Source organism: Ambystoma mexicanum, chromosome 12 (assembly GCF_040938575.1).
Source record: "Ambystoma mexicanum isolate Mex_15411 chromosome 12, UKY_AmexF1_1, whole genome shotgun sequence".
In the NCBI taxonomy this organism is placed as follows: Eukaryota; Metazoa; Chordata; class Amphibia; order Caudata; family Ambystomatidae; genus Ambystoma; species Ambystoma mexicanum.
The window spans coordinates 803,818,162-803,845,782 of NC_090936.1; the positions used below are offsets into that span (position 1 = coordinate 803,818,162).

General features: G+C 42.2%; 1 protein-coding gene across 2 annotated transcripts in view; it reads right to left on the minus strand.

The window, feature by feature from the left end:
• The window catches only part of PPFIA2 (PTPRF interacting protein alpha 2), a 2,558,488-nt gene that overhangs the window by 2,317,921 nt on the left and 212,946 nt on the right, over nucleotides 1-27,621 (minus strand). For both annotated transcript variants that reach the window (XM_069629312.1, XM_069629311.1), the window contains exon 2: nucleotides 23,438-23,688. In XM_069629312.1, the coding sequence (XP_069485413.1) occupies nucleotides 23,438-23,686 (249 nt within the window). In that variant the 5' untranslated portion in view covers nucleotides 23,687-23,688. The remainder of the gene's footprint in view (nucleotides 1-23,437; nucleotides 23,689-27,621) is intronic.

The following is a 27,621-nucleotide window of genomic DNA, read 5'->3' on the forward strand; positions in this document are numbered from 1 at the left end:
AGTGAAACGTGCATCTCTTGATGATGCCACCTGGAGTAGAGAATTGGCGGTGCAGTTTGGCCTCAATGCAGGTGAGAACAAATGCTCACCTTTAAAGTCGAAGTGTAAGCAGCAGGTGAGGGAAAGGGTGTACGGGCCCTTCACCCCTAAAAAAAAGTTTTTTAAAAAGGAAACAATTGCGTTGAGATTTGGACTCTGGTTCCCATGTGTGAATGGGACATGTTTTTACATTGTGTGCTATTGTGATGAAACGGGTTTGTCTGCTGTTTTTTCCCCAATATTGTATACCGGTCCATGGCAACTGGTGCTGCAAAGGGCCCTTTATCCACTGTGAAAGCTGGGAAGGAGTGTATAAAAGGGCTCCTATGGGTCTCGGCAGTTGCGTGATTCAACCATGCAGAAGCCTGCCCATTATCTGCAACAATGAGATGAGTAGGTCCAGAGCGTGTTGAGGCCTATCCAGCTTATTCATCTCTAGGCTGGTCTGGCCTTACGTTGTAAATATCCCTTTCCGGGCATTGGTTTGAGGTGCATTTTTTAAAATGTTTAACTGCATCTCCTCATATTCGCAGTGGATAAAGCATGCATCGTGCATAGTGGAATGCCGTTCTACGGATTAGTATTTGATGTTTGCTTATAACTAAAACTAGCAATTGTAAAGCACAGGATCTTTTTTAGTTTGTTTTTAAATATTGATAGCAATATACGTTTTACAGAAACATCCAGTTCTGTTATGATGCGTTGTGGGTTGGACGACTGCTAGTCCTGGTTTTAAAGATCATAGCACTTTGAATTCTGGTACTTATAGGCTCTTATGAATATTAGACAATATAAAATTACTTGCTGAAATAGGCATCAGCCCATCCTTACTCAGCAGTTATTACTCGTGCAAATTGTGTTAGAGGGACAAAACAAAAACATTGACAGTTAAGTGTGATCATATGAAGTTTCTTTCATTAAAACTGCGAACCAGGAATTGCTATGACTATGTGTAATTTGAAGTCTCTTCTTGTAATGTTGTTTTGCATTCAATATTGCTGTTTTATCCTCTGCATCAACCACAAGGCTTTCTCTGGCTTGGGTGCACGTTATCTCCAACTTTCTCTCCTTAAGTATGTCCCTGCTAGAGTCCTCTGCTCCTCTAACTCCAACTCTCTGCTTGTCAAACGCTTCTCCAAGCAAAGAGTGGTGGGTAGCTCTGTCTCCTCGGCTGGTGCCTCACTTTGGAACAGCCTCACTGCCCCTCTCAGACTTGAGCCGGACCTGCTTAAGTTCCGGAAACTTCTCAAAAGTCTGCTCTTCGATACCTCTTTCCCTGTTTCCCTTCCCTGATAATCACCCCACTGCCGCTGAGACTGGCAGCCTGAACTTTCATTTAATTTATTTATTGTTTGCCTGTTAGGCACTTATACACAAGGACGTCATTTAGGGGTCGTCAGAGGTCGCATGAGCGACCTCTGTGGATTGGCTAGTGACCTCTGCCAATCTCTTGCGACCTCCGGGGGGGCGTGGCCAAAGCCCAGTTTGTTTGTTTGCTTGTTGGTGCTGCGTGTGGGCACAAAGTTGGCTCCTGTGCTGTTGACACCAGAATGTTTTTGAACGAAGTGCACAAGAGGCAGAGGCAGCAGTACCCTTTCGCTTCACCTTCCCAGCTGTCTGCGTGGGTGTGCTCCAGTCCCCTCCCCTGCAGCATCCCCGGCCACTGTTGCTGTCAAGGAAGACGCAGGGGAGACCGGCAGAGCCGCAACCCTGAATCAGCTGCGTGACTTGTAAAACTTTTCAGTCAAGGCAGGGCTGGAGACGAGATAAGACCAGAGAGAAAATCACTTAACACTGGCACAGGGAGCTCAACACAACGGACAGACACGGAAGGGGGGTTGCGTTCGGAAGTGGGTGGAGTTCAAAGTCAGGGCACCTGCTCCCTCGCAAGTTTATACTCTATAGAGTCAGAGTTCTGCTCAGCCTGTGCTAGCTCTGTGCTGCATCCGGCCCTGTACATCATAGCAGGGGGCCAGCGATAGCCTTCCTTAGTGCCTGCTTGCTGATCTATCTTGCCCTGGACTTTCCTCTGGCCTTTTTGCGCTGCTGGACCTTCACCCTGGCATAGCCCTGCCTGGCTACGGGGCACTGGCTCTGCTTTAGCCGGTGTGTGGTTGGGCGAGCCCCTCTCTGGTTTCTTTCATCACGTTATGCATGCCTTTAAACCGTGCGTTTTCGTTGCAAATCATACCATGAGAAATCCCTGCTTTTTTTCTTAAAATGGCAACAGTTAACTATATATGGTGAAGTTCACCAATTTTGCTTTGCCCGCGGTAGTTTCCCCTACCCCTATTTCTGTGCAGGTGTGAACTCTGACCTCAGGGCAGACTGCCCCGTTAATACTGGAAGAGAAAACTGTTGTAAAGAAGCAGGTATGCCAACTGTTGCCATAACAGACCTAATGGACACTCGCCTGCCTCCTTCCCCTTCTCCTTCCTCAAGGCGCATGAAACCTGCTAAGATATGACCATCAGGTACCGGTTGACATCACAGCAATTCACATCACATGACCGTTGACCCTGCTGAATCCTACAAATGCTACACTTAAGATTAATGAAATACCAATACTAAAGTGGGCGAGCATGTACTAACAACAGTGGTGTGTCGATGTGTACTGGGTTCAGTCATGATGGCACGGGTTTCCTATGCCAGGGCAAGCTCTGGCGGCCAGTTACTGCTGCCATACGGTCCTTTGGCATGCAGTGCTGGAATCTGATCAGCACACCGTCCTTTACCCCAGTACTTAAAATGTATGCCCGTTTAAGCCTTGTGCACTAGGCATACCAAGCGCACACAAGCCCAGGAGCTGTGGTCCTATGCCATGTGTGGCCTCAGTTGCCCAAGGTCAGTCCTCTTATGATGGGCAAAATCTCACACGCTAGATACATATTTCCGCTTGTTTTTCTTTATAGTGCAACGTGAAGAAAATCACTTTTAGGTGATCTCACTTTGAGAAGTTAAGGATAATGAATCCCTATGACATAAAGTGATTTGTCCAGGATCACATGTGTTGGTCAAGTGGAGAAGCCGGGATTCGTGCACAGGTGACCTTTGTAAATCTCTCTAGTTTGCACAGTGGACCACATCACCTACCATCTTATCTTTAGTTTTATTACTCTGGGCTGATGGCTGAAGCATGGCTAGAGGAGGAGCTGAGGGAGCTTCGAGACAACGTCGGTAACCGGAGAAACAGGAGGAACAGCGCCAATCCAGCAACAGGTAGGGCCGCGAGGGCTGTAAACTAGTACCCATTAATAGTCTTGGGAAAACTTGTTAAACTATGTAATATAGCGGCACAAAGGGAAAGCTCTGCAATTACTGCATTATTTAACAAAGACTTTAAAAGGGGGCATTATTTTTTGGGTTGCCGGAAATAAGCCTTCCCTGTCCCCCCAGAAGGTGATTTCGCACTGTAGTCCTGTTGAAATAACAGGGCGGATCCACATATAGGGGATTTGGGTAGATACATTTCCCATGGCAACATGAGCCCTGACACACTGCTACATATAATAATCCATTCATGTATGAAATGTCACAATACAGTGATATCGTAACCATATTTGTCTTAGTGTACTTAGGGATAATGCTTTATAATGCCACTTCCTGTGATGTCACATGGGGCGGGCTTAAATGACAGCACTTCATGGATGTCACTCTTGGGGGCATGGCATTGTGATGTCACTTCCGCTACCCATGGCGTTTTGGTGAAATGACGTCCCTGCTTATACAGGATATACATTATTTTTCAAAGTGCCCACAGGGCAACAGGGAGAGAGCATGGGATTGCAGTACAATTAACAAATACAAAAGTACAGTGGGGGAAGAGACGCCCAGATCTACTATGACTTGTGAGTATTCAGAACGTGCAAGTGTAGGAAGGAAGAGGGCCGTGGGGTAGGTGCTGGGGTGTCTGTGCTCGAGCGTGAGCCACAGATGAAGTGCAAGGTATGGTAAGTGCTATGCAGCCAGGAGCGGCGTTGGGTGGAAAAGTGCGAGTCTCCATTGTGCAAGGTGTGCCGAAGCAAGTGCTGAAGGTACACAGAAGCTGCGGAGAATGGGTGTGAATGATCAGGGGCCTCGAGGAAGCATAAGGGTCCAACACACCAATCACAGAAACTGTGGAATTATCAGAGGAGGGAAAAAGGGAAGGAGGAGGAAAAGAGGAGAGTTTTGAGGTGGTTCCGGAACTTATGAAGTTCCTGCTCAAGACACAGAGTGAGGGGGAGGCTGTTCCAAATAAGGGATCCAGCTGACCAAATCGAACAACCTCCAGCTCTCTGTCCATTGAAATGTTTTACACACAGGGAGTTGGTACCAGAGGAACGTAGAGGTCTAGAAGGAAAGTATGTTGTAAAACAGAATTGCAGACATTGTGGTCTCTGGTCCTAGACGGCCTTGTGGATGATGCAGAGGGATTTGAATTTCATCAGTGCAGCAACTGGGAGCCAGTGGAGACTTTTTAGGACAGGAGAGATGCGGTTCCTGGGCTTAAGGCCAAGAATAAGCCGTGCTGCTCTATTCTGGATTAGCTGAAGGGGTTGCAGAGTGGAAGAAGGTAGATTGAGGAGTAGGCTGTTGCAATAGTCAAGCCTAGAGAGAACCAGGGCCCAGGAAACATTGAGCTTTTGGGGGAAAGTGAGAGATGGGAGAATTCCTTTGCGAAGGAAGAGTTGAAAGTGGGAATTCTTAGCAATGTCCTGTGTGTGAGGGAGGAAGGAGAGAAAGAATTCAGCGATGACTCCAAGGTTTCCAGGTTCAGAAGAAGGAGCAGGGGGAGAGTCCAAAGTGGGACGCCAGAGAGAAGGGGAGAAGGAAAGAAGAAGATAGCAGTGGTCCCAATTGGAAGGCTCTCGGCTTTGCTGGCATTGAGGTAGAGACAATTAGAAGTGCACCAGGCCTGGATGGCAGTTAGGCATTCAGGAATGAAGGAAGGTGCGAGTTGGTCAGCAGGAAGTCTGAAAAAGTGTTGAGTGTCGGCTGCATAACACTAGAAGTTGGGGGAGAAGGAGGAGATGAGGAGTACCAGCTGAGCAAGGTGTTGAAGAGAAAGGGGGAGAGGATAGATCCCTGGGGGACACCACAGGTGTAGAAGGAAGTAGGAGAGGTAAAGGTGCACAAGATGACATGGGAAGAGTGGTCAGTTAGGAAAAAAGGTCAGCCAATACAGTGCCCGTTCTGGGATACCAATGATATCGTGGGGCCTTTGTATGAGGATGGAATAGTTGACATTGTCAAAGGGAGAGGAGAGATCAAGCAGGATGAGGACAGCTTGGGAGTTGGAGTCCAAAGATGCAAGCAGTTCTTCAATGGTGTACAAAAGATCAGTTTGCATGGCTCTGGATGTTTGGAATCCAGATTGATGATCATGGAGACCACTGACAAGTTCAGTGTGAGAGTTGAGTTGGGGCAAGGCCAGCTTCTCCTGCAGTTTACCCAGAAGGTGGTGATTGAAATAGGGCGGTAGTTGGATGGACAGGTAGGGTCTGCTGAAGGTTTTTTCAGGAGCGGGCACACAGGGGGGTGCTTGAGGCAGGAGGGGAAAGAACCAGTGGAGAAAGAGTGGTTGCAGAAATCAGCGAGTGCAGGTGCAAGAGTGCCATTGTTGTCCTTGATGGTTCTGGACGAGCAGGAGGGAACCTGTTTGGAAGAAGCCTTCATAGAGCGAACAACCCTGGTAACTTCTTCAGGTGTGACAGGGGTAAAGGAGGAGAAGGCGGAAGGAGAAGGGTGAGTGGCCAAGGGAGGCAAGTGGGAGTGGGATGGGTTTAGTGGTTGAGTTTTATTGGCAAAGTATGTGGCTAGTGCGTTACAGAGGGCCTGGGAAGGCAGAGAGGAGAAGGATACTGCAGAAGGGTTGGCTATCTCCCTGCAGATTTTTAAAAGTTCAGCCGTGTGATTGGATGGACCCAATACCTGTGCCTGAATTTGGGCACTTTTCTTGGTACGGATGGAGAGTCTGTATTGCCTTTCGAGCCAGCGGCAGGCTAGTTTGTCCGATGGTGAACCTGAGGTTTGCCACTTCTGTTTGCGCTGCTCTGCACTTTTGTTTTAGGGCCGCAAGTTCAGAGCCATACCAGGTGTTACCCTTAGAGATGGGTTTCAGGTGGATCCTCATGACTGGGACAAGGATGTCAAGTGTATAGGTGATGGCTGAGTGAAGGTTGCTGAGAGCAGAGTTGGGGGTAAAGTCAGAGGTAGGGGGAAGGGGGATAAAGGTAGAAGCAAAGGCAGTGGCTGACACTTGTTTCATTGGGTGGATTTTTGAGAATGAGGTTGCCAGGGCTTTTGAGGGTGCGGTACAAGGGCTGAAGAAACCAAGTTGGGAGAATAGGGGGACATGGTCTCACAAAGAGAGGAGGATGACAAGAGGTGGAGCAAGAGAGAGGTACGAATGGGTCATGGCATCCAAGGTGTGTCCAGATGAGTGGGTTGGACTGGAGGGGATAATGGAGAGGGAAAGAGGCACAGAGGTCAATGAAAAGAGTGGATGCTGAGGCAGGCGAGTCCAATTGGATGTTGAATTCATCCAAGAGAAGTAGGTTGGAGGTCATTGAAAGTAAGGAGGAGCAGAAATCAGCGCATTCAGAGAGGAACAGTGTGGTAGCACCTGGAGGCTGGCATATGGTAGCAATGGTCAGAGTGGAGGAGGGAGAGATGACCAATTTTCAAATCAGGTTCTCAAAGGAAGAATAGAATTTGGTGGATAGGATGGAAGAAGGAACCCACCCAGGATAGATTAAGGCAACCCCACCACCAGCACAGTGAGGTTGAGGCTTGGAAATTATCTTGAAGCTGTCTGGGAGGAGGGAGTCAAAAGCAGTGACTGAGCTGGCATTGAATTAAGTCTTGGTGAGAGCGAGAATGTATAGGTCAGTGTCTTCAAGAAGGAGGCAAATGTCAATAGATTGTTTGTTGGCTGAGCGGGCATTAAGAGTCACCAGGTGGAGGAGGTCTCTGACTTTGAAGGTTTTCTGAGGAGGAGTCCAGGGGCGTGGTACTCCAGTCAAATGGGGAGGGACAGTGAGAGTGTTAGAGGGAGAGGCATCAGAAGGAAGGAAATGAATGAGGGGGGCAGAATCTGGTCAAAGAGAAGGAGGTTTGGTTGAGGACCCTGAACCAGGATAACACCAGTGGGGTAGATATATATGATGCAACGTGAGGATGAGAAGCCAGCCAAGAGAACTTCCCACTTGGTGGTACCGTTAATGGAAGAGAAAGTGATAGGGGAGAGAGTAGAGATGAAATGAAGTATTAGTGGCTAGAGAAGCATTTTGGTGCATCGAGTCTACTCATTTCTTAGTTGACTTTTTTAAAACTGGGCATCTCTTATAAAGCAGTCCTGCTAAGTGGAATTACCTGGCTGGACTGGCGTCTGGGTGCTGCCAGTCTAGCCCTTTCTTCCTGCAGCATTGTATATTTTTCTGGGCATCTCTGAGAAAAATAACCATGAAAAACGTTTTTGCTTCGACTGGCATTTTGGTGCAACCAGTCTAGGTTTGTCTAAATGGGGCCTGGCATGCTTTACTGTTATATGTTATTACGTGTCTAGACTGGTCTACATTGTGCTGCCATTGGACATGTTTTTATTGTGACATGGAATATTTAATAGCAATGCAATATATTAATTAAAGCATTAATGTTCCTGTGCACTGTTGGTGACTTGCACGTAATGGAATTTTAGATTGATGTTACCCGACTGAACAATTGCAGACGCTCTGGCCTTTTAGCCAATCATTTTCAGAAAGTGTGATATATAAGGCATTAAAACACATATTTATATGTTTCTCCTAGTGTAGTGTGCAGTTTACCCCTGCAGCAGCAAGTTTGTGCGTATTGCACAAGCGTGGTAATCTAGGCCAACACAGTTTGTGGTGTGACCTGTGATTTGTTGCCAACTTGGGGGTGGGGGTCCTTCAGTATGGCTCTCAGGGGGGTCCCCACATTTCGTGTTATGCCACTGCTCTATATGATGGCAGCAATCACAGAGGAGACCGACATCTGCAAGTGGTGCTTAATACAGAGTATATTGGAGGCATTGACCACATTAAAATGCATTACTGGCGTACTTGAAGCAGCATTTGGCATATGCTAAGAGCAATTAGACCAGCAAGTCTGATCAACGCATGACGTTACTTTTACCATACATTAAGACTTAAGTGCATTTAATGGCATTATTGGGGAATTTCAAGTTGCATTGTTTGGCATATGGTGGCAGCAGTTAAACATGGGAGGCTGACACTGCATATATTCCCTGATACCATGATAACATGCACATGAGAGATTAAGTCACCTACAGGAGACATTACCTGGTCTTGATTGCCATTATTAAGTTATTTGAGGTTGTGCCTGGCATATGATGGCAGCAATTAGACATGCAAGGCTATATAATACATATGGGGAATTTTTCCATACACATAGAGCCTTAGGAGTATTAGACGGCATTATTGGGACATTGGAAGCAGCTTTCGGCATATATTGTCAGCAATTAGTCATATAAAGCAGAGTAATAATGTGGTACCTTATACAACTATAAAAGGTCATAGCTGACCTTACATGGCATTATTGGGGCATTTGAGGCTGTGCTTGGTAATAATGAAAGCAAATAGACAAATGAGGTCGAAGAACTCTTATGGTGGTTTATACCATACATATGACCCATAAGGGAAATGGATGACATGAGGTATTCAAGGCTGCACTTAATATGCGAGTCTGCAATTAGTGTGCCGCATACAATGTATGAAAGGCATTTACTGGAATTGCTGGGGCATTTAAGGATGCATTTCATATATTGTATGTATGATGGCAGCAAATAGGCATTGAGGCTCTGCTTTACATATGGTGACTATCCCAGGTGAATAAGCCATTAACTGACATTGGATGGCACTAGATGGCACTACAGGGAATTTGAGGCTACACCTGACACATGTTGGAAGCAACTGAACGGCTAGTACCATACACAGTCTCACTAAACCTGTGTTGTAGGGCTGTGATAGGCATAATACAGTAATTTCCACATATTGGAGGCTATGCATGACCTACTGTATTATGGTTGCACCTGAAAATTTGGTTCTTTACTTATACTTACAAATTACTGGTATAGACATTTGTTAACTGATATAGAATGGCAGTACATGGCCATATAAAGCTGTAGTGGTATATGGATGGCTGTGCCTTTGGGTCATGTTGGTTCTACTGGGTTTACCTCATTCTTATCATGACCCCATTCATGGCACATAAAACTGACATCCTATCAAAGATATGGTGGTTGGTATCTAAAATAGTGTTATGTAATGTAATGCAATGCAAATGAATATAAAGTGATAAACTGAGGCCTGCATGCATCTAGGAGCTATGAGAACAGATAACCAGAAAACACAACAAAGATAAAAGGTGAAACTTAAAAATAAAACCCTATCAGAAAAGTTGTGTTTTCATGGCTTTCTGGAAGGGAAGATGATTGTCAATCTGTCATACCTGCACAAGAAGGGTGTTCCACATGGTGTGTGCTAAAGTTAAAAAAGCTTGGCCTCCTACTCTTGCAAGGTGAAAACGAGGAACTGTCAATAGATTTTGAGATGCTGGTCTCAAATTCTTCGTGGGGGAAATAAGGGGCCATCTTGTCTTGAAGATATTCTGCACCACAATGATGGTAGGCACGGTGAATGGTTCAGAGAACACGGCTGCTAACAGCTAGCCAATGCAGCTTCCAGAGAAGATCCTGAGAATGAGCAAAACAGTTAGCTCCCAAGGCCAGCCTGGGTGCAACGTTTTTCAAAAGCTGGAGCCTCTGGATTAGAAAAGACGGTTGGCCAAGATAGATACCATTAAAATAGTCTATTGCCCCTAAAATAGAAGCTGCTACCACTTTGGCTTTAGAGTCTAAAGGGAGACTTAAAAAAAAAAAACAGAGTTACAGACCAAAGAGTTTTTCAGCTCACAGGAGCCAGAAGGTAATATTTTAACATGCACGTTTTTATTGAAATACTTGGAAGGGGGCATACTCCAAGTGATTCTGACCAGAAATCCTTGGTCCAAGCAGTCCGAGCTGTAGCAGAGTCTGTGATCATAAGATCTTTTTTTTCACTGTTACGTTTCAGCAAATTTCTGGCTGTCCTCTCCCACCCTGCCTCCAAACAATTACAAAGTATCTGGCGTGGGGGGAGTCGGGTGTAGGGAAGTCCAATCGAAAGAGCAGCTGTGAATCCACTGCATATATGTAAACTTATCTCATATTCCTGAACAAGATCAGCAAGAGGCCAAAGATAGAGATTAAAAGGAAGAGGAGGCAGCAAAGACCCCTGGGGGACAACACACTTGATAGCAGTAGGGGGGATTCCTAAGGAAACAGAAAAAAAGTCTGTGTGAGTTCTGACAAAAAGAAGTAAACCAGGCCAGAGCAAATTTTGTGATTCCCGCCTGTTTAAGGTGCTGAAGCAGAATGGTATGGTCGAACGTTTCAAATGCTGCAGAGAGGCCCAGGAGAATTGATACTCTGACCTCACCACAATCTTGGAGCAGAGCTAAGTCATCCATGACAGAAATTAACGCCACCTCTTTACCTCTGGCAGGATGGAATCCAGATTGGAAAGGGTGCTAGAGATCTTGGGACTCCAGAAAGTGAAACAGTTGAGGGGTAACAATAGCTTCCATGAGCTTCATAATAGCCGGCAGCAATGATATTTAGCTGCTTGGGTTGCATTTTGTTGGGTAAAGGAGAAACACGTGCATGTTTAAGAGCAGCTGGAATAGATCCCATCATAAAAGATGCATGGACTGCAGCAGTGAAGAGTGCAGTAACAGCAGTAGGCATAGACTGAATAAACCATAGGGGGATTTCATCCACTGCTGAAGATGATTTAATCTTTCTGATAGATTTCAAAATAGTATCAGTAACCAGTTGTAAGGAAGCCATCCCAGTCCCCTTATATCTAAAAACAGAGTTGGGGGGTATGGCCTCAAGACTTTCAACTGCATGGTCAACAATGGATTGTCTGTTTTTGGGGATTTGTTCATAGACTGATAATATTACATTGTTCCTCCGACCTTGTAGGGGCAGTAATAGGGGCTGCATTTGAAAGTTCCTTTGCTACCATAAAAAGGTCACAGGCCACACAGGAGGCTAACAAAATGCGCTTAGCATAATACTGTGAGTTGGCTGCCTTAATAGCTTCATGGTACTGAGTCACTGAAAGTTTTATGCAATTATACAATTTTCGTCCCAATTATGTATGCTTTAATGCCCGTTTGGTATTTTATGAATCATATGTTCCTCCTGGGATATCTTCGGGTGTGTGATGGCACTTACACTATCCTTGCCATTTTGGTGAATTGATGTTACTGCCCCTGTGCTGCTCTTCTGCTGGTGCTTGTCCCATTACCCTTACCTTCCGGGCAACAATGGCGTCCTTGCCTGGATATTTCCTATCGATATATACATTTGCTGTTTTTGCTATACAAGAAGCTCTTGACTACCAGATGACACCTTTTTCTATCTGCAGTGTCTAGGGGTTTTGCCTTCAGGCTTTTGCCCTGGGACTTCCTGTCCCCAAGGTCACCTTTGGGTTTGTTGTTTCTCACCATACCAAGGTGGCTTCTGGCACAGGGCACCCTTATCTTCACAGCACTACCCTCAAGCAGGATGCAAGTGACAGTTTGCGTCCTGCCCTTAACAGACCATTAATATACTTCTCCTGTCCTGAGAGCCTTTAATTATGTTCTGGGCATACATTTTCCCCACTACCAAGATACAGATGGGTAGTATTCCTGCTCCTGGGTTCTTTAATGCAGGGAAACAGTATTGACATTGAATTGGCAGTTGTTCAGGCCCCACCACAATCTGGGTTACCATTCCCAGACAGGGGTTCACTGGTCACTCAAAACCTGGCCCCAGGTTATTCACCAGATATATGAAAATAGCTTTGTTTCTACACCTGACCACCTCTAGTGTGTGGCCCAGTTGGCTAATCCACCTCTGGTTCTCACTGGCTTTTACCATGTGGCATATTCAGCTTCACCAACACAGGATCACATGTTCTAACACTCTTCTCTTGTTACTCTGCAGTAAAATATTATTTTTGCAACACCAATCTTACACCATTAGTGGTCAGAGATTTCTGTTGCACATTAATTACTTGATGCATCTATTTTCATTTGCAGATGTGCTTCCACATTATTACTCTAGGATGTTATTGGTCATATTCACCTGAGAGATGGTGATGCAAATAATCAAATGAGAGGAACTGGTCCAGTTCCTGGGCTTGCATCATAGAGCAGGTGGTGTCCGCCCTGGCATTCTGAGGACCCAAGTCCATCTCAAAGGTTGACATACTTCAGACATTATCAAATTAGAAAAAATAGATTTGAAAGGCCTAATGTTTCATTGTTTCATTGAAAGATTGGTGCTGTGCTGGGAACATAGGAAACAAGTGGCTGTCTCCATCTAAATATACTAAATAACATGCCTATGTTGTATAGTGGCTATATTACAGACAAACAAAATGTGACACATATTGGGGTGGAAGGACAGCGCTAAGTGTGTACTAAAGATAAACATTTACTGCACATTTTCTTTCTGCTCTATCCTGGGAAAACGTTTTAGGATATTGACAAAATAACTGGCATAATAAGCAACCACCACATTATAAAGATACACCATTAACAACAATGCAAGCTTTGAACACTCACTGGCCAGAGTCCATGGTTGTGATAATGTACACGCTGCTAGATGGAATAGAACCCAAGACTCACTGGTCCAGGGGAACTAAATGAGTATAGTTAAGCTCCCTATCCATTAAGGGGAGAATGGGTCAGCTCGATTTGAAAGGGGCTGGAACTAAATAGTGGCAGTGGGTGGTCTTCTGAGCTACTTCCAAATGTATTATTTGGATAAGTATAATGGAGATAAATTGACTAGTACTGTGCAGCCACATTTTTAACGTCACTATGGCTAATAACAGATAACCCTTGGAAGACTAACACTTTATCTGACACATACTTTGATATGAAAACAAGTGGGTGATACCAACCACCATATATATTAAGGCTCCTATCTTTTTGTGGCTATATGCCTGTTCCGTATGACTCACAATAATTCATATATCAGAATCTGTCGACTACCTTGGGTGAAGTACTCATATTTTTAACCAAAAAGCCATGACCACTGTAATTTTCCATGTAGTTTATTACAATGTTATTACATTTTGTATAACATTTACTAGTTTTCAAAACATTTTGAAATTCTAAATAGAACTGGGATACTCTTAAAAGGTCGACTGAAATGGGGTTAGTAAAACAAGTGAAATATATTATTGTTGGATTTTACAAATACCTTATAAAAATGTATTAAACATAAAAAGAATATACAATGCAAAAATAAGTAAATATTACTGTCCATGTGCCAAAACTGAAACAATACTAAGTGCAGCAAATAAGAAAAGGCATTTATGTCTTGTTACAACCAATATTATGCCGACAGATAAACATGTTTCCTCATGAAATGGAGAATTATTATTAATAAATGTTAATTCACCCTCTTATTTTAGCCATTCTGAAACTTTCAATAGACAATGGAAAATAATTGAGGGTAAATAACAGAAAGTAGCATTTATTGGACAGTCAATTAAATGAATTGAAAGAATTTCTTGATAGTGTGAATACATTATTGGTGGAATATCAAAATGATTTAAACAAAAGCAAATTGAGAAAATGTAAGAGGCATACTTTCATTATCAATTTCAAAGGGTATACATGTGACCAGATGATTCATTGGAACAACAGAAAAATAAATGTTTCAGATATCAACCCTATCAGAAAGAGGGTTGCTTAGCAAAGTCTTAATGTAGCCAATTCACAGAAATGGAGGAAGAAGAGAAAATAAGAATTTGGAAAAATCATCTACATCGAGTGGACCTCTCAGAACTGACATACTGTTTTTGTAGAAACGTTGAAAGAAATCAAGATGTGTGGCAGAAAAAGGGAAATGGAGAACACACACAACCAGTAAAAGAAAAATGTTACGATTAATATGTCAAAGTATTATGTTTTCACTCAGGGCGGAAAAGCAATTGACAAGAGTTTAAGTTTTGTACCTTGTACCTTGTCATTTCAATAAGCATTTGTATGCAAATTTTGAGAAATGCTTATAGAATATATTAAAAGGCCAATATTGTAAACAACCAGAAAGGCCAGATAAGAGGAGTGACAGTTTTTAAAAGGAATGTTAAGGAAAAAGCATGTATTTACCAACCATACAATTTCACACACTTATCCCATTAAGTTAAATCATTCACTTGGAGCTGTACGCATGTTACTGTAAGAGTACATCTTAATGGAATTATATGACTTATGTGAGAACACAAGAATTTAAACATTATCTTCCTCATTTTAATAGAAATGACATTTACATGTAGAGGACCACCAACATGTGCATGTATGCACTGTTGAGTCACCTACAAGCAGTTTTTAAACAATGACAAGGCAGAGGGCAAAAAGGAAAGAGTAAATTGAGGTGAAAATGTTTTTAATCTTTTTTTTTTACTCTCCATCGTGTGAAAGAACAAATACTACCTGCAAACTGCACTTTGCAGGCAGAATGTATTAATTGATTCCTATTGAACTCTGCCTCATACTGAGCAGGTGCAAAACCAAGGTGGATTCAGTAAGAATCTACTCTTTGTTTGCCAGCATGAAAATCTTTTGCTGTCAGAACGCAGTGGCAAGATGATGGAGCCATAATATATCCCTGTTTACATCTAATGAATTGATTACAGTAAAGCCAATCCAGGTTAGGGATGTCATTGTTACATATTCATCAAAGTATTTGGAGAAATGTTGGTACCAACTGAAAGACTATAAGAGATATAATACACTGGACATGGACCCCGATTAGGATTCGTTAAGAATGCTAGAATTTAAAATCGTTTATGGAATGTAACATGAATTGATATCTGAAAGGAATACAGTTCTAATATTCAGACCACAATCAACAACTCTGACATTTTACCGTCATTCGAAAATGTAAAAAAAGAACGTCAGAAGACCAACTGATGCACAGAATTAGCTAATTGGCGAACATTTTGCGTTTATATAGACTTACTCTTTCAGCCACCGGTTTTCATCAATCTAAAGCTTCTTAAGGACACCACAGATTGTATTAACCAGTTAGAGGTAACTGGATTAACTGAATGAAAATACTCAATGGTAACATCGGGTATAAAATGTTTATATTCAAATATCCCCCACAATAAAGCATTAATAGGAATTGAAAAATGTCTGAAGAAAAATATTTTTTCAGTTCATCATCAGTATTTTATATAATTGTTAAATAGGATTCTCAGCCATAGAACTTTCATATTTCAGTACACCTACTTCCAACAGATAAAGGGTATGTCCGAGGTGGTTCAGTTTACCACATACTTCACAAATATTTTCATGCAAAACCTGGAACAGGAAACCATTATATCATCTCAACAATATGAGTGGCTAAAAATGACTTGGATATGTAGCAGATGTGTTCATCATATCGCATGATAGCAAAATAGATATGATTTTAGTGTAACACACAAAGAATTAAATTCAATTCTACAAGTACTCTCATATCATCTATAGAATTCAATCAATAAATGACTTTATTTGCAGTTTTGAGATCATACAAAATTTGTACTGAGCAAAATGATTTTGGAAGTGAATCAGCTTCACTAAGTAAGCACCTGTATGCTTGAAAGCCAAATGCAGAGGAAAGCATTGGATCAAGTACCAAAAGATATGCTAGAACCTATAGCCTCTGTCAAATCAATAGCGAACATTGTCTTGAAGACAACATAGGGACAACTTTCAAGCAAAGTGAAACAAATAATAAAGACACATTAGCCCACCTTGAATACAGATGCTGTTCCAAAGTTATTGTATAAAATATGCTTAGCATACACAGCCAACCTTTTGGTATTTGTTAGTAAGTGCTTACATGCACACGCACACACACACACACACACACACAAACACTTAACTACATTTCCAGTAATGAGATATCTGGTCCACTAATGCACCACCCCATCACTGGATAGGAAATACATTTAAAAACATGTGCAAGACACATCTTAAAATAGTCAGACATCCTCATGTGGCAATATATACATTTGTGAAACTATAAGATCAACCAAGCACATCATTGGATAAAATAAGAGTTTTTATCAATAAACAATCAAAATTTGGTAAACATTTTTAGTGGCCAAGTGTTCCAATTTAGGTTTTTTTAGGTAAATTATTAAATCAATTTCAAAACAACCAAGGGGAGCTGATCAAGAAAAGAAACTGAAATGCTACAATGCCTGTTGGATACATGAATTGCAAAGCAGTTTCCAAAGGGGGTTAACAAGTATTCTCAAGTTCACTCCTTCATTTGAAGCAATTCATAGCTTTTAAAGTATACATATTTGCTAGGATCTTGAATAAGAAAACAGGACATAATAAAGGTCAATGGACCTTCTTAAGCATCCAGTAATGTCGGGACAGGTTGAAATATTTCAAATATGGAGTTTCTGTTTATTATGTTTTTTTTTTCTTCATTTCCATAGATCTAATTCATATGGAGTATGTGTTTCTTCTATATTCATAAAAGTCTGAATATTGTTTTTGAGTACAATTATATTCATAGTTTTCTGAATTTCTTGGAGTATCAAAACAAGACAGGGACCAGGCTACCCCTCCCTTTGACACAATATGAATTTATTGGAGTGCATATTTAACAATTCATGTAATTATAGTCACCAAATTGATATTACAGTTATCATTCTCATTTCAATGTACACTGTGATGATTCACTCGGTGTTATCACTTCTCCCCAGGGGAGCCCCTTCTCATTAGGCTAGGGAGGTGAGGCTGATATCCACTATTCCCTGGGGGTGGTTTAATATGTGAGGATATAATGGGGAGGGACTCCCCTCCTGGGCATAAGGACGACCACTTGGGGAAATGTCAGCATAACATCCCAAACCTAACCATCTCAAGCCTGTTTCCACCTAGACAACAAGCACCCTTGATATCACTTCTATTTGTAATTGTAACATTACACCAGTTATTTCTACTAAGATGAAGAAGATTGCTAACAATACAGATAGTATGACTAACTCCAGTACTAGCACGAAAAAGATCACTCAAAGCATGAAGATTACCAGCAAGGCCAGTACTGAGGTGAGTTGGCCAGCAGGAGCCATGAGGAATGGCAGAGAGAAGATACAGGAATGGTATAGTCTTACGTGAGGAAGTTGTCCTGAGAAATACATAAATACATAAATACTGTCAAAAGACTTCAAGTAGGATAGTCACAGACCAGCATGAATGACAGTCAAGCCCAGGAAGTTCAAAGGAGATGTGGAGGACACAGCGGGAAATCCGAGAGCAGTCTGCTCTTAAAGGCAAGAGGCCGACGACAGGAGTCCTGTGCCCAGTGCTGTAGAGCAGGTCAAGAACACTATGGGAGCCTGGAAGATGGTGGCATGACCTCTGGGAGGTGGACCAAGGGGTTCAGTAATGGGACATACACCACATTGCATCAACATTTTCTCACAGAGCCTGGAGAAATCAGTGATGCTACACATGCATTATAAAATGGGGTAAATCATTAATTCGAAAATTTCCTGGAAGAAATCCTTTGTCCTGAAGATGGCCGTTACATTTATTTCTGAAAAGACACTTGAGATAGTGTCCAATTTAATTTTTGGCCGAAACATGTTGACGATCTTGTAAAAGATCACTAATGATAGTAGTCTGGTGAATTAATTTTGCAAAGTAATGTCCATTTAGTGACTTACACCCCTGTTTACGCTATGTTTTAGTTTCCTAGTCTGTATGATGTTTGCGCATTTAACTTGTTCAGTCCTTTTGAGTACCGTTCTTTTAAATTATGTATAACAAACATTAAATAAGTTAATTTCTTTCGAATTTATCTTTGTTTTTCCTGCTCCTTAAAAAGTGATCATAATGTCGTTTGAATGCTAATCACCTTGTAAAAACAACCCCAATCTCTAACCTTCAGGCCCTTGTAGAGAGGGGAAATCAGTTCTCTGTTCTCCTTGATTAGACAGTTTCCACACTCCCATTTGCAAATTGATCCCTCTATATAGAAAATAGGGAGTTTACCTTTATATAGATATACACCTAAAACCATGCCATATTTTATAGCACAACTGAATAGCCTGGTCCTGTCCCAACTCCAGGAAATGGCTAAATGGCTTATAATGGGAGATTTCAATCTCTGAAAGGACGACCCTAAAGATCTAGCAGCCAAGGAACTGGTTAGATTCATGAAGGCTATGGGCATCCTACAACACATAGATAAGCCCACACACTCCAAGGGTCATATACTGGACTGGGTATTTTCACATAACTTAAAGATCAGCATTCCGGATATTTCATTGTGCCCCTGGTCGGACCATACCTTCATTAAATTTGGGGTTGACATTATGACCTAGTGCAAACTGACTATATCTAAACAAAACTAAATTACATCCAGAAATCTGAAGAGAGTTAATCTGGAATCCTTGCGGGATTGGATACGACCTGCAATTCAGGAAGACATGTCGCCGTCCTTGAATGTGGAGGGTGTGACTGACTCCCTCTTGGATACCCTATCCAAAGCTAATTTTGTAATAGCCCCTTTAAAAAAATAGGAATGTTACTTGTCATACTAAAAATAACTTGTTTTCAGAGGAATTTAAGACGCTAAGAATAGAAAAAAGGAAAACATTCTGCCAGTGGAGAAATTTGAAGGAGGAAGAGGGCAGGATAATCTATCTGGGAGTGGCAAATAGATTTAAACTGGCAGTCATCAAAGCCAAAAAAGAATCGTATGAAGCACGTATCCAAAATGCTCAACATGATTCCAAGGAAATGCTTGCAATTCTTAGAGAACTGGAGAAACCTGATATTAAATATCAGGAATCTATTGATAAAGATCAGGAGTGGTGTACTCAGATTAATGAAGCTATGGTAACCAAGACAAAAAAAAATGTTAGCGAACAAACCCTGAATTCGCAGTTTACAGATCCTCTTAAGACCTCACAGGAATAAATACCAACTATCGTGCAGTCTATACCTAAGTTTAACTTGAGGAGCATCTCGGAAGAAGAACTTTGTACCATTTTAGCTAAACTTAAGCCATACACCTGCAAAGGGGACCAGTTTGCAGATATGGCTATTAATGCCTGCTCTGAGCTCTTGATTAGCTCAATTACAAGGATCATGAATGCTTCCTCTAAAGAGGGTAGGGTTCCCACCAGATTTAATGGCTCCTGGATCACCCCCTTGCTAAAGAAACCTAATCTTGACCCTAAATCTGCTGCTAGTTACCAGCCGATCTCCAATTCTCCTTTCATTCTGAAGATAATGGATAGAGTGGTGTATGATCAACTCCTTTGCCACATAAAAGATCATTCTATCCTGAATGAAGGTCAGTCCGGTTTTTCGACCAGGTTTCAGTACTGAATCAGTGTTGCTGGAACTAAAGTCCAACATGATGACTAATATCAATGAGGGCACAACACTGTTGTTGATGTCCTTGGACCTATCGGTCACATTCACTTTAGTGGATCACCCTCTCCTCATGGATAGACTGCAGAAGATTGCTAATTTTAGTGAGCAAGCAAGGGCCTGGATGCAGTCTTTCCTAGGGATGAGGACCATGCGGGTTTGTAGTAAGCAAGTGGAAACAGACCCTGTTTCAGTTAGAATTGGTGTTCCACAAGGGGCCTTGCTTTCCCCGGTCCTCTACAATCTCTTTACAGCCCCTTTCTTTCACATGCTAGAAGAACAAAAGACATGCTTTTCAAACTATGCAACCAACTCGCAGTGTCTTATTCCCCTAACAGGCATCTACGAGAAGGACGCCATAGCAGTGTTAGACGTATACGACCTTATACACAAGTGGATGGACATGAGTGGGATGGCATTGAATCATGGCAAGACTGAGTTTATGATCATTGGCTCTAGACCTAGAGTCACCAAACTTGACTCAGAGTTTGAATCTTTCTGCATTGGGGACCATGACATTCTGACGAAGGTAAAAATTAAAATTCTAGGAGTGACACTTGATCAGACCTTGATGAAGGTCAATAGCTTGGTATCATCATTGGCCTATTATATTAGGCTTCTTTCGCACATCCGCCCATTTTTATCCCAAAAGGGCTCCAAAACGATTGCTTGAGCTATTGTCTCTCCAAAAATGTATTATTGTGTTTCCCTTCTCATGGGAGTAGAAAACACAGAACTCGCCAAACTCCAAGTGGTGCAGAACAGCACCATCAGAGTGATCATGGGTTTACGAAAGTTCGCTCATGTGTCGGAGGTGAGCAGAAAATTGCATTGGCTATCCATCGCAGAGAGGATAGAGTATATATTGATCACCATCACCTATAAGTCTCTTAACAGATCCTTTCCCGCTTATATTGCCAATAGACTAAAAAATAAACAGGTGGTGTGTTGCCTTTGTTCAAATTGTCAACAAAACTTGCAAATTCCGAAAACTTCACTGGAACTGGTTAGAAGGGGTGCCCTCTAGGCGGCTGCCCTGGCAAAATGGAATGACCACCCTTCAGTTCTGAGAACTTGCCCGACACTGGAAGTATTTTTAAAAATACTTCAAAACTCACTTATTTAAATAATGGGGAATGCTCAGACTTCTTTAATTTGATTGCTCGCTACTGATTGTCTTCGGAGCCCTAATAAATAATTATAAGTAAAGTAAAAAGTAAAGGATAGCTATGTTTTTTAATTCAAAACAAGTCTTTGCTAACCACTATGACACGTGCTGGTCAGATGTCTTCTTCTGCACCCTTACAATAAATAAGGTTTCCAAACCAAAAAAGAAGAATGTTCAAGTGTTACAAAACATCTTAGAGAAACAAGTAATGGGAGTGCTCATTTGAAACATTGATTCAAGACATTGATTTTCCACAGATGCCTGAACACCCCAGTAAGTGAGGATCATACATGGAGATATGCAAGTGATTGTTCCTTTGCTAAAGTTTGTTTTAGTATTTGATTTCAAGGTTTGTAGTTTAGAATTTGTACATGATTTATTGATCAATTATAGTATATTTAATGTATTTTAACCCCCTGATGATAGTCTATGCTGACTGAAATATGTAATGGCAAAACGAATAACTGTTGACAAAGTGGAAGTTGGTTAAAACTGGAAGAAATTGTTATGGAAAAGTATAGCAGTCATCACTTGTTTGGCGAGTATTCCCCCCTTCACCAGACGTCAAAGGATTATTTTATGAATGATTTCAGTCTTCAGCCGGGACTTAGATGTATGCTCAACAAAACGCTTATGACCACAAATACAACAAATGTAATTGTGGTTACGATGACTCATCTTCACCTTCGGTGTGATCCATAATAACTAGCTAGTTACGATATGCTTATACATTATGCTTTCCACAGGGGAGGCTGTTGCTGGTATGGCATGGATAATAAAATGAGGATTCTTTTCTAAAGCTGCATGCAAAGGCTACTGCGTGACGCTCCCTTTCATTCCAACAAAAGTGTCTTTATTTTAGGATCTATATAGCCGGTCATCAATGACCTTGCTTGGATTCCGAAATTAATCTTTGAGCACTTGAAATGAATACTGAATGCTTCTGCATAGTCACTAGGTGAAAGCTGTCTTCTATGAGGAAAAACAAAAGAAAGAAAAGGAAAACAAAATGAAAATTAAATTGTTAAAGGGTTTGCAAACTTTTTCTCAACAATGAGATAACGTATACACATAAATTACCCTTGAAAATCTCGGCCTTCCAGGCATCAATACTTGTATAAGCATTTAAGTCCTGAAATAAAACCATATCATTATTGGGTGTCTACCTGTGGTTAGCAGGCAGGGCACATTGTCAATGTAATGTGTGTGTAAGTTAGGGTATCATTTTAAAATGAACATGCCGTCAAGAGGTCCTGGACATTATTGGAAGTCTGACTATCTGGAGAGGTGGATTCACATCTCATAATGCAAGGACAATGACAATATTGATTTGTTGGTGTGAAGATAACTGGCACATAATAAAAAGGATAATTATTATTATAATATCAGGCTTATATATAGTGGATCTTTGTGATTTTCATCAACTTCTAAGGGCTGAAACATTAGCTCCTATCATTACCCAATTTAATGGTTCTTAACTTACTGAACGGGGAAGGATTAAGGGCTGAGTCAGCACTGACAGGCTTCAAGCTTGCCGACATGCAAACTGCCCCATTTCAAAGGTGAGTACACAACGTGTTCCTATCAGAAATATATACATATTTATGATCAGATCAATGTAAATCTGACAAGACTTGTTTAATTTTTGTTTGCAATCTTTAAGAACATTAATAGTAAAGTAATCATACATAGCATCCATTGGCACATATTTGCAACAAGTTTTGAAACTCAGATTTGAGTTTTCCTTTTTGCACGTTAATTCAGAAATCCTTCAGGTAGCTCGCTGTTATTGCTTCGGTTGCAGCCCCTTTCTTCGCGAGGATAGAGCTTTGTTGATTATTCCTTTTTCATTAGAGCTCGAGAGTCCTTTTTAATTTAGCTATGAGTTGGCGCTTAAGTGACATCTATAAGCTAAAACTATTGCACTTGGGTATAACTAGGAGGCAGACGACATGTGAGGAGGGACACACAGATGCTGGATGTTGGGTTATTTACCCACACATTGACTGCCCTTGGCCATTCCCACCCAGCACTTGCCCTCCCTACCCAAAACGCATCCTACTGGGAGCTCTTTTGAGCTAGCCCTCTCAATCAGTAACAAAAAACCTGTGCTTGCCAGTGTTATTTCTAAGTGGTTTCTAAGCAGTCTGCAGAGAGCTAATGTCTTGACTGCATCTGTAAACTTAAGCTCTTAAAAAGTATGCCTTCAGCCTTCAGCTGCTTGATTTATATATGTTCAAACAGTTGTGTATAGGTATTTAACAGGCATTTGCATACCATTGTATCATATATCTAGATAATCACACCCTTTTCCAGCTGCTACAATCTTACAGCTAGGCAACAACATCATGGCAGTGCCTGACAAATGTCTATCGCATATCGACACAAAAGTCAAAACTGTTGGCTTTGCCAAGGCTTTCTTGTTTCCTGGTGTCAGTCTTAAACACAGACTGCATACATATTTAAGACAGATCCTAGCTTGCAGATGGTTATGTCACCATTAATAGTCGCTTGAATTTCCTTTGGATTTGTTAGGAATAGAAACAACAGTTAACCATGACACAGCAAGCCAGAGTGGCATGGCATGATCAGTTGCTACACTGAGACACCTGTGCATTACTGCTAAGAAACACCACTCTGGTGTTAGTCAAACAAACCAATAAAGGTGATCGAGAAAGAATTGTAAAAGAGCAGCGTGTCACACACCTGTGGTAGTGCGGAGTTGAGCTGTCGCTGTAGTGAGTCCCGGTCATAGATAACATCCTGAAGTCGCTGCTGTGCCAGCCCCAGGCTCTCCTGCGTCTCCCGGAGGGTGTCGTGGAGGCGGTCTCTCTCATCCAGCATATTCACCATCAGCTGCTCGAAGTGAGAATCCGAGTCTGACCCGCTGCTCTGGGACCCCCTTTGGCTTAAGGGGGTGTCCTCGTTTATCGTCGGCATTACTTCACACATCATGTCTGTAAAAGAAAACATTGTGTGTCTTAATGTATGCATGACATTCCACAAAGAAGTGACACAGAGCAGAGACATCTTTATGGGAGAGCAAATGGGGCACCTACCCTGGGCCCCCACCTTGGGAAAGGGCTCCATATAGCTGCCTATAAAAAAGTAGTCCATGCACATTTTTGTACAAAAAACGTAATAACACTTCATCATATTGTATAGTGTGCTGCTGACAGTCTGAGTCTGCTGCCTGAATGTTGTCAGAGTGTATGTTCGATATAATTCATTACTACTGTAGTACATTAACTTTCTGCATTCACTACAGCACAAGTCATATAGTGTTTTCACCATTCTATGGAGAATATGATGATCATGTCAGTGGGCCTTATTATGACTCTGGCGTTAGCCATGCTGGTAAAAACTGGCATGGTTGTGGCCGGAGTCATGAAATTACCGGCAGCCGGCAATGGGGATCTACCGGGGACTCCAGCCCCAGCGGACCTGGTAATGGCCCTTTGTCGGGTACCGGTAATAATTACTCCCCATTCCCATTGAGGAGGCCGGATACACTGGCACCATTCATGAGTGGTGGTGGTGCATCCGATATGGTCTGCTCGCGGGGGCCGATACGCCTGCCAGATCAGACCTTGCGGGCGGGAAGGCACCCGCAAGCAGAACTCGTAGTTTGCCAGTCCGGTTACAATGGTACCGGCAAGCTTACTGGTACCGTTGTTACCGGAACGGCAAGCTTATAATGAGGCCCAGTGACACTGTAGTTCAGAAGATAGCTAAGTGTGTTAAGCACTTGCTGCAGAGAGATGTTCTTATTACTTTCAGCCTCATTACACAGATGGCGGTAAGGGTTTACCGGTACCGGTATTTTACCAGTACCGGTAAATCCTTACCGCCTTACTACGAGGTTCCTTTGCGGGTTGGGGGATTTAACTCCTGCTTTTTGCAGGCGTTAAAAAACCAACCCGCAAAGGGACCCAGGGAACTAATTACGGTACCGCAATTTGCAGTACCGTAATTAGCGCCTTCCCCATTCCCATTATACCCTATGGGGCAAAAATGGGAATGGGGAAGGGCAATGGTGGAAGGGGGAATTACCGCCCCGCCAACCTTGGAATGGGGCGGTAATCCCCTTTCAACTAAAAAGGCGGTGCCGGTATTTTACTGGCAAGAACCATGGCGCTAATAGCGCCATGGTTCTCCGCCATCCGTGTAATGAGGCCCTTTATGTATCAAATTCAACCTACACCGATTCAGCCTTTCCTTTATCGGAAGTTGACAAGCTTTAGGGCCTGATTCATGGAAGTGTTTTATAATGGCGCAATCCCATAGGAAAAAGTTCCATGAATCAGGGTTTTAATGTTTGTATACTTAGGTGACAGTAACACCTACTGAGATACACAACAACGTACCTGCACAAAATAGCGCTAGTAATACTTATATAACAACTCTATGGTGCAGGCCTACAGCTTCGTTTTCCCACTGTAGATATAAACTGTTATTTAATAGAGGTGATTAGGCAGCTACATTTGAAACTGTGGAACCAAAGTTTTCAGGCTCATTTGCTGGCGTTACCATGAACCATACTGTGATTCTGGACAAATCATCTAATCCCTGTGTATAGTTCTATGAGCTTGCAGTCTGTGTGCCATGGCGCTGGAAGCCAGGGTCACAGAAGGGCATGCACAATAGCAATGCACAAGCAGGGCCCGACAAGGCTCCTTCACAAAATAGCAGAGGGGAATATCAGAAATGACAATACCACGAACCCGGCACTAGTGACAGGCAGAGCATGGCATAGACTGGCAGGTGTCCCCAAACACAATGTGTTATATAGCCCGGACATGACGCTATGGGATGTGCCGTACTTGCCTGCAATGCAGGATGTGACGCTGGCCTCACATTGGAAAAGTAGAGGTGTGATTCGCTTAGGGAATTTATTCGTCAATCAACAATTCGTTAGCTGGGATGAAATTAAGACAATCATAGGAGACAATCCGATGCAGAAGTTACAATATCTCCGGATGCGCTCAGCAATGGCAAACGTGCGGGAGCGATTCCCGGCTGAACCCCATCTGCACCTAAGCCTGGGGTATGTACTCGCCCCTAGCACCATAAAGAAAACAGCATCTACACTGTACAAAATCACACTGACAACCAGGGAAGTTCCAGCTCCAGTTGTTAGAGGAGAGTGGGAACACGACCTGGGTCTCACCTTTACTGATACTCACTGGACGCAACTATGTGGGCTAACGAAGAATATATCGCACAACTCATGATATCGTCTTTTGCACTATAAGAAATTACAAAGGGTCCACTATACCCCTGCCAAACTCAAGAAACTATACGCCACAACAACCGGGAAGTGCCTGAGGTGCGGAAGTGAGGAGGCTGGCATATTGCATATGCTATGGTCATGTATAAAGTTGGCCGAATATTGGACAGATGTGTGCGGAGCGCTGGACGAGATGTCAGACCAGCCCATAGACTGGGACCGGGGTTCATGTGTATTGGGCATTGTGTGCAGGATGAACCCCATCCAACGCAATATTTTGAATTCGGAGTTTATTGCTGGCAAAACGTGTCATATTAATGCATTGGAAATGTAAGGAACCACCCGTATTGAGGGACTGGGAAAAGGATATGACATGGGCAAATGATTGCGAGGAGGTGTATGTTGGTATGTTGCCTATGACAAGCCGCCCGAAAGATATATGGAGCGAATAAAGACATAATCTTGCTAATAAATGTGAAGAAGAGGAAGTTACAGCTGAACTATAATATGTAATTACGAGAAACTCCTATAATGTATGACATTGGACAATTGTGACAATGAAAATGCTAAACGGTAAATGTGTTAATATAATCTGTGCAAATTAAATGTGAAAGTTAAATAAAAGTTTGTTTTTTTTAAAAAAAAGAAGAGAAGCCTAATGTTTCTCTGCTTTTGAAAGTCACTGAACCTATTTCAGAAAATAGAATTGTATATGGGCAGTCTGGCCCAAATCGTCTGGTAACACTTATTCAATTAACTTATCTTTTAAAAGATATTGTGTGTGAGTGTACAGGGCAACACGTGGCTGTAGACCGTATTGACTGAGATTCATCCTTCGAACTGGTTATTTGTGCCATGCTCATTCTCAGTAGAGAGGCTGCCACATTCTTGTACATTTTGTAAAATGTGAAGTTTCACCCCATGTCACTAAATGAAATCCAACAAAACAAAGAGGCTTACCACATGGGAACAATCAAAACAAGTTATGTATATGGAATTCATCCTTAATATTTCTTGTAGTTAAATATGTTATGAGGCTTCGCTCGGGCCTATAACTATGGGCCCCGGGGCATTACCTGAGTCGGTAATGCCCCCGCTGCTTGGGTCATATTGCTTAAATATGTGACATCCATTGATTTACAGTAGTTGGTATGACATTCAAGATTACATTTCATCAAAAGTGTGGTTTTAATGGTAAATGTGCACAGAAAACACCTGCCACATGGCCAATGGTAACAGACTGGGTGTATGTCCCATAAAGTCTTTTTAAGTTTCTCCACTCTTTACACGTGTCCCAATGGCTGGGTTAAGTTTACACTCTTTTGCAGTGCAAACAGTGAACATTTCTGGATTGGGTCTTCTGATTATAATATTGGCCAGTTCGTTGGTTAGTTGTCTAATTGCAGTGGTATCGGCACAAAACATTGTAGCACATACCAATCTATCATTACACTTTTTAGGTCAGTTTTGTCAAGTAAACATGGCTTTCATAAATGATTGTCTTAATCTTTTGTTGATAACCCCATGCTTGCTACCTTTTCTTCATTAGGTCACATTCATTTTTAAAATCTGTTAATGACGTACAATTTCTGCAGACTCTCTGTAATTACCCATATGGTATGTTTTATTTCAATGCCACTGGATGGAAACGTGAATATGC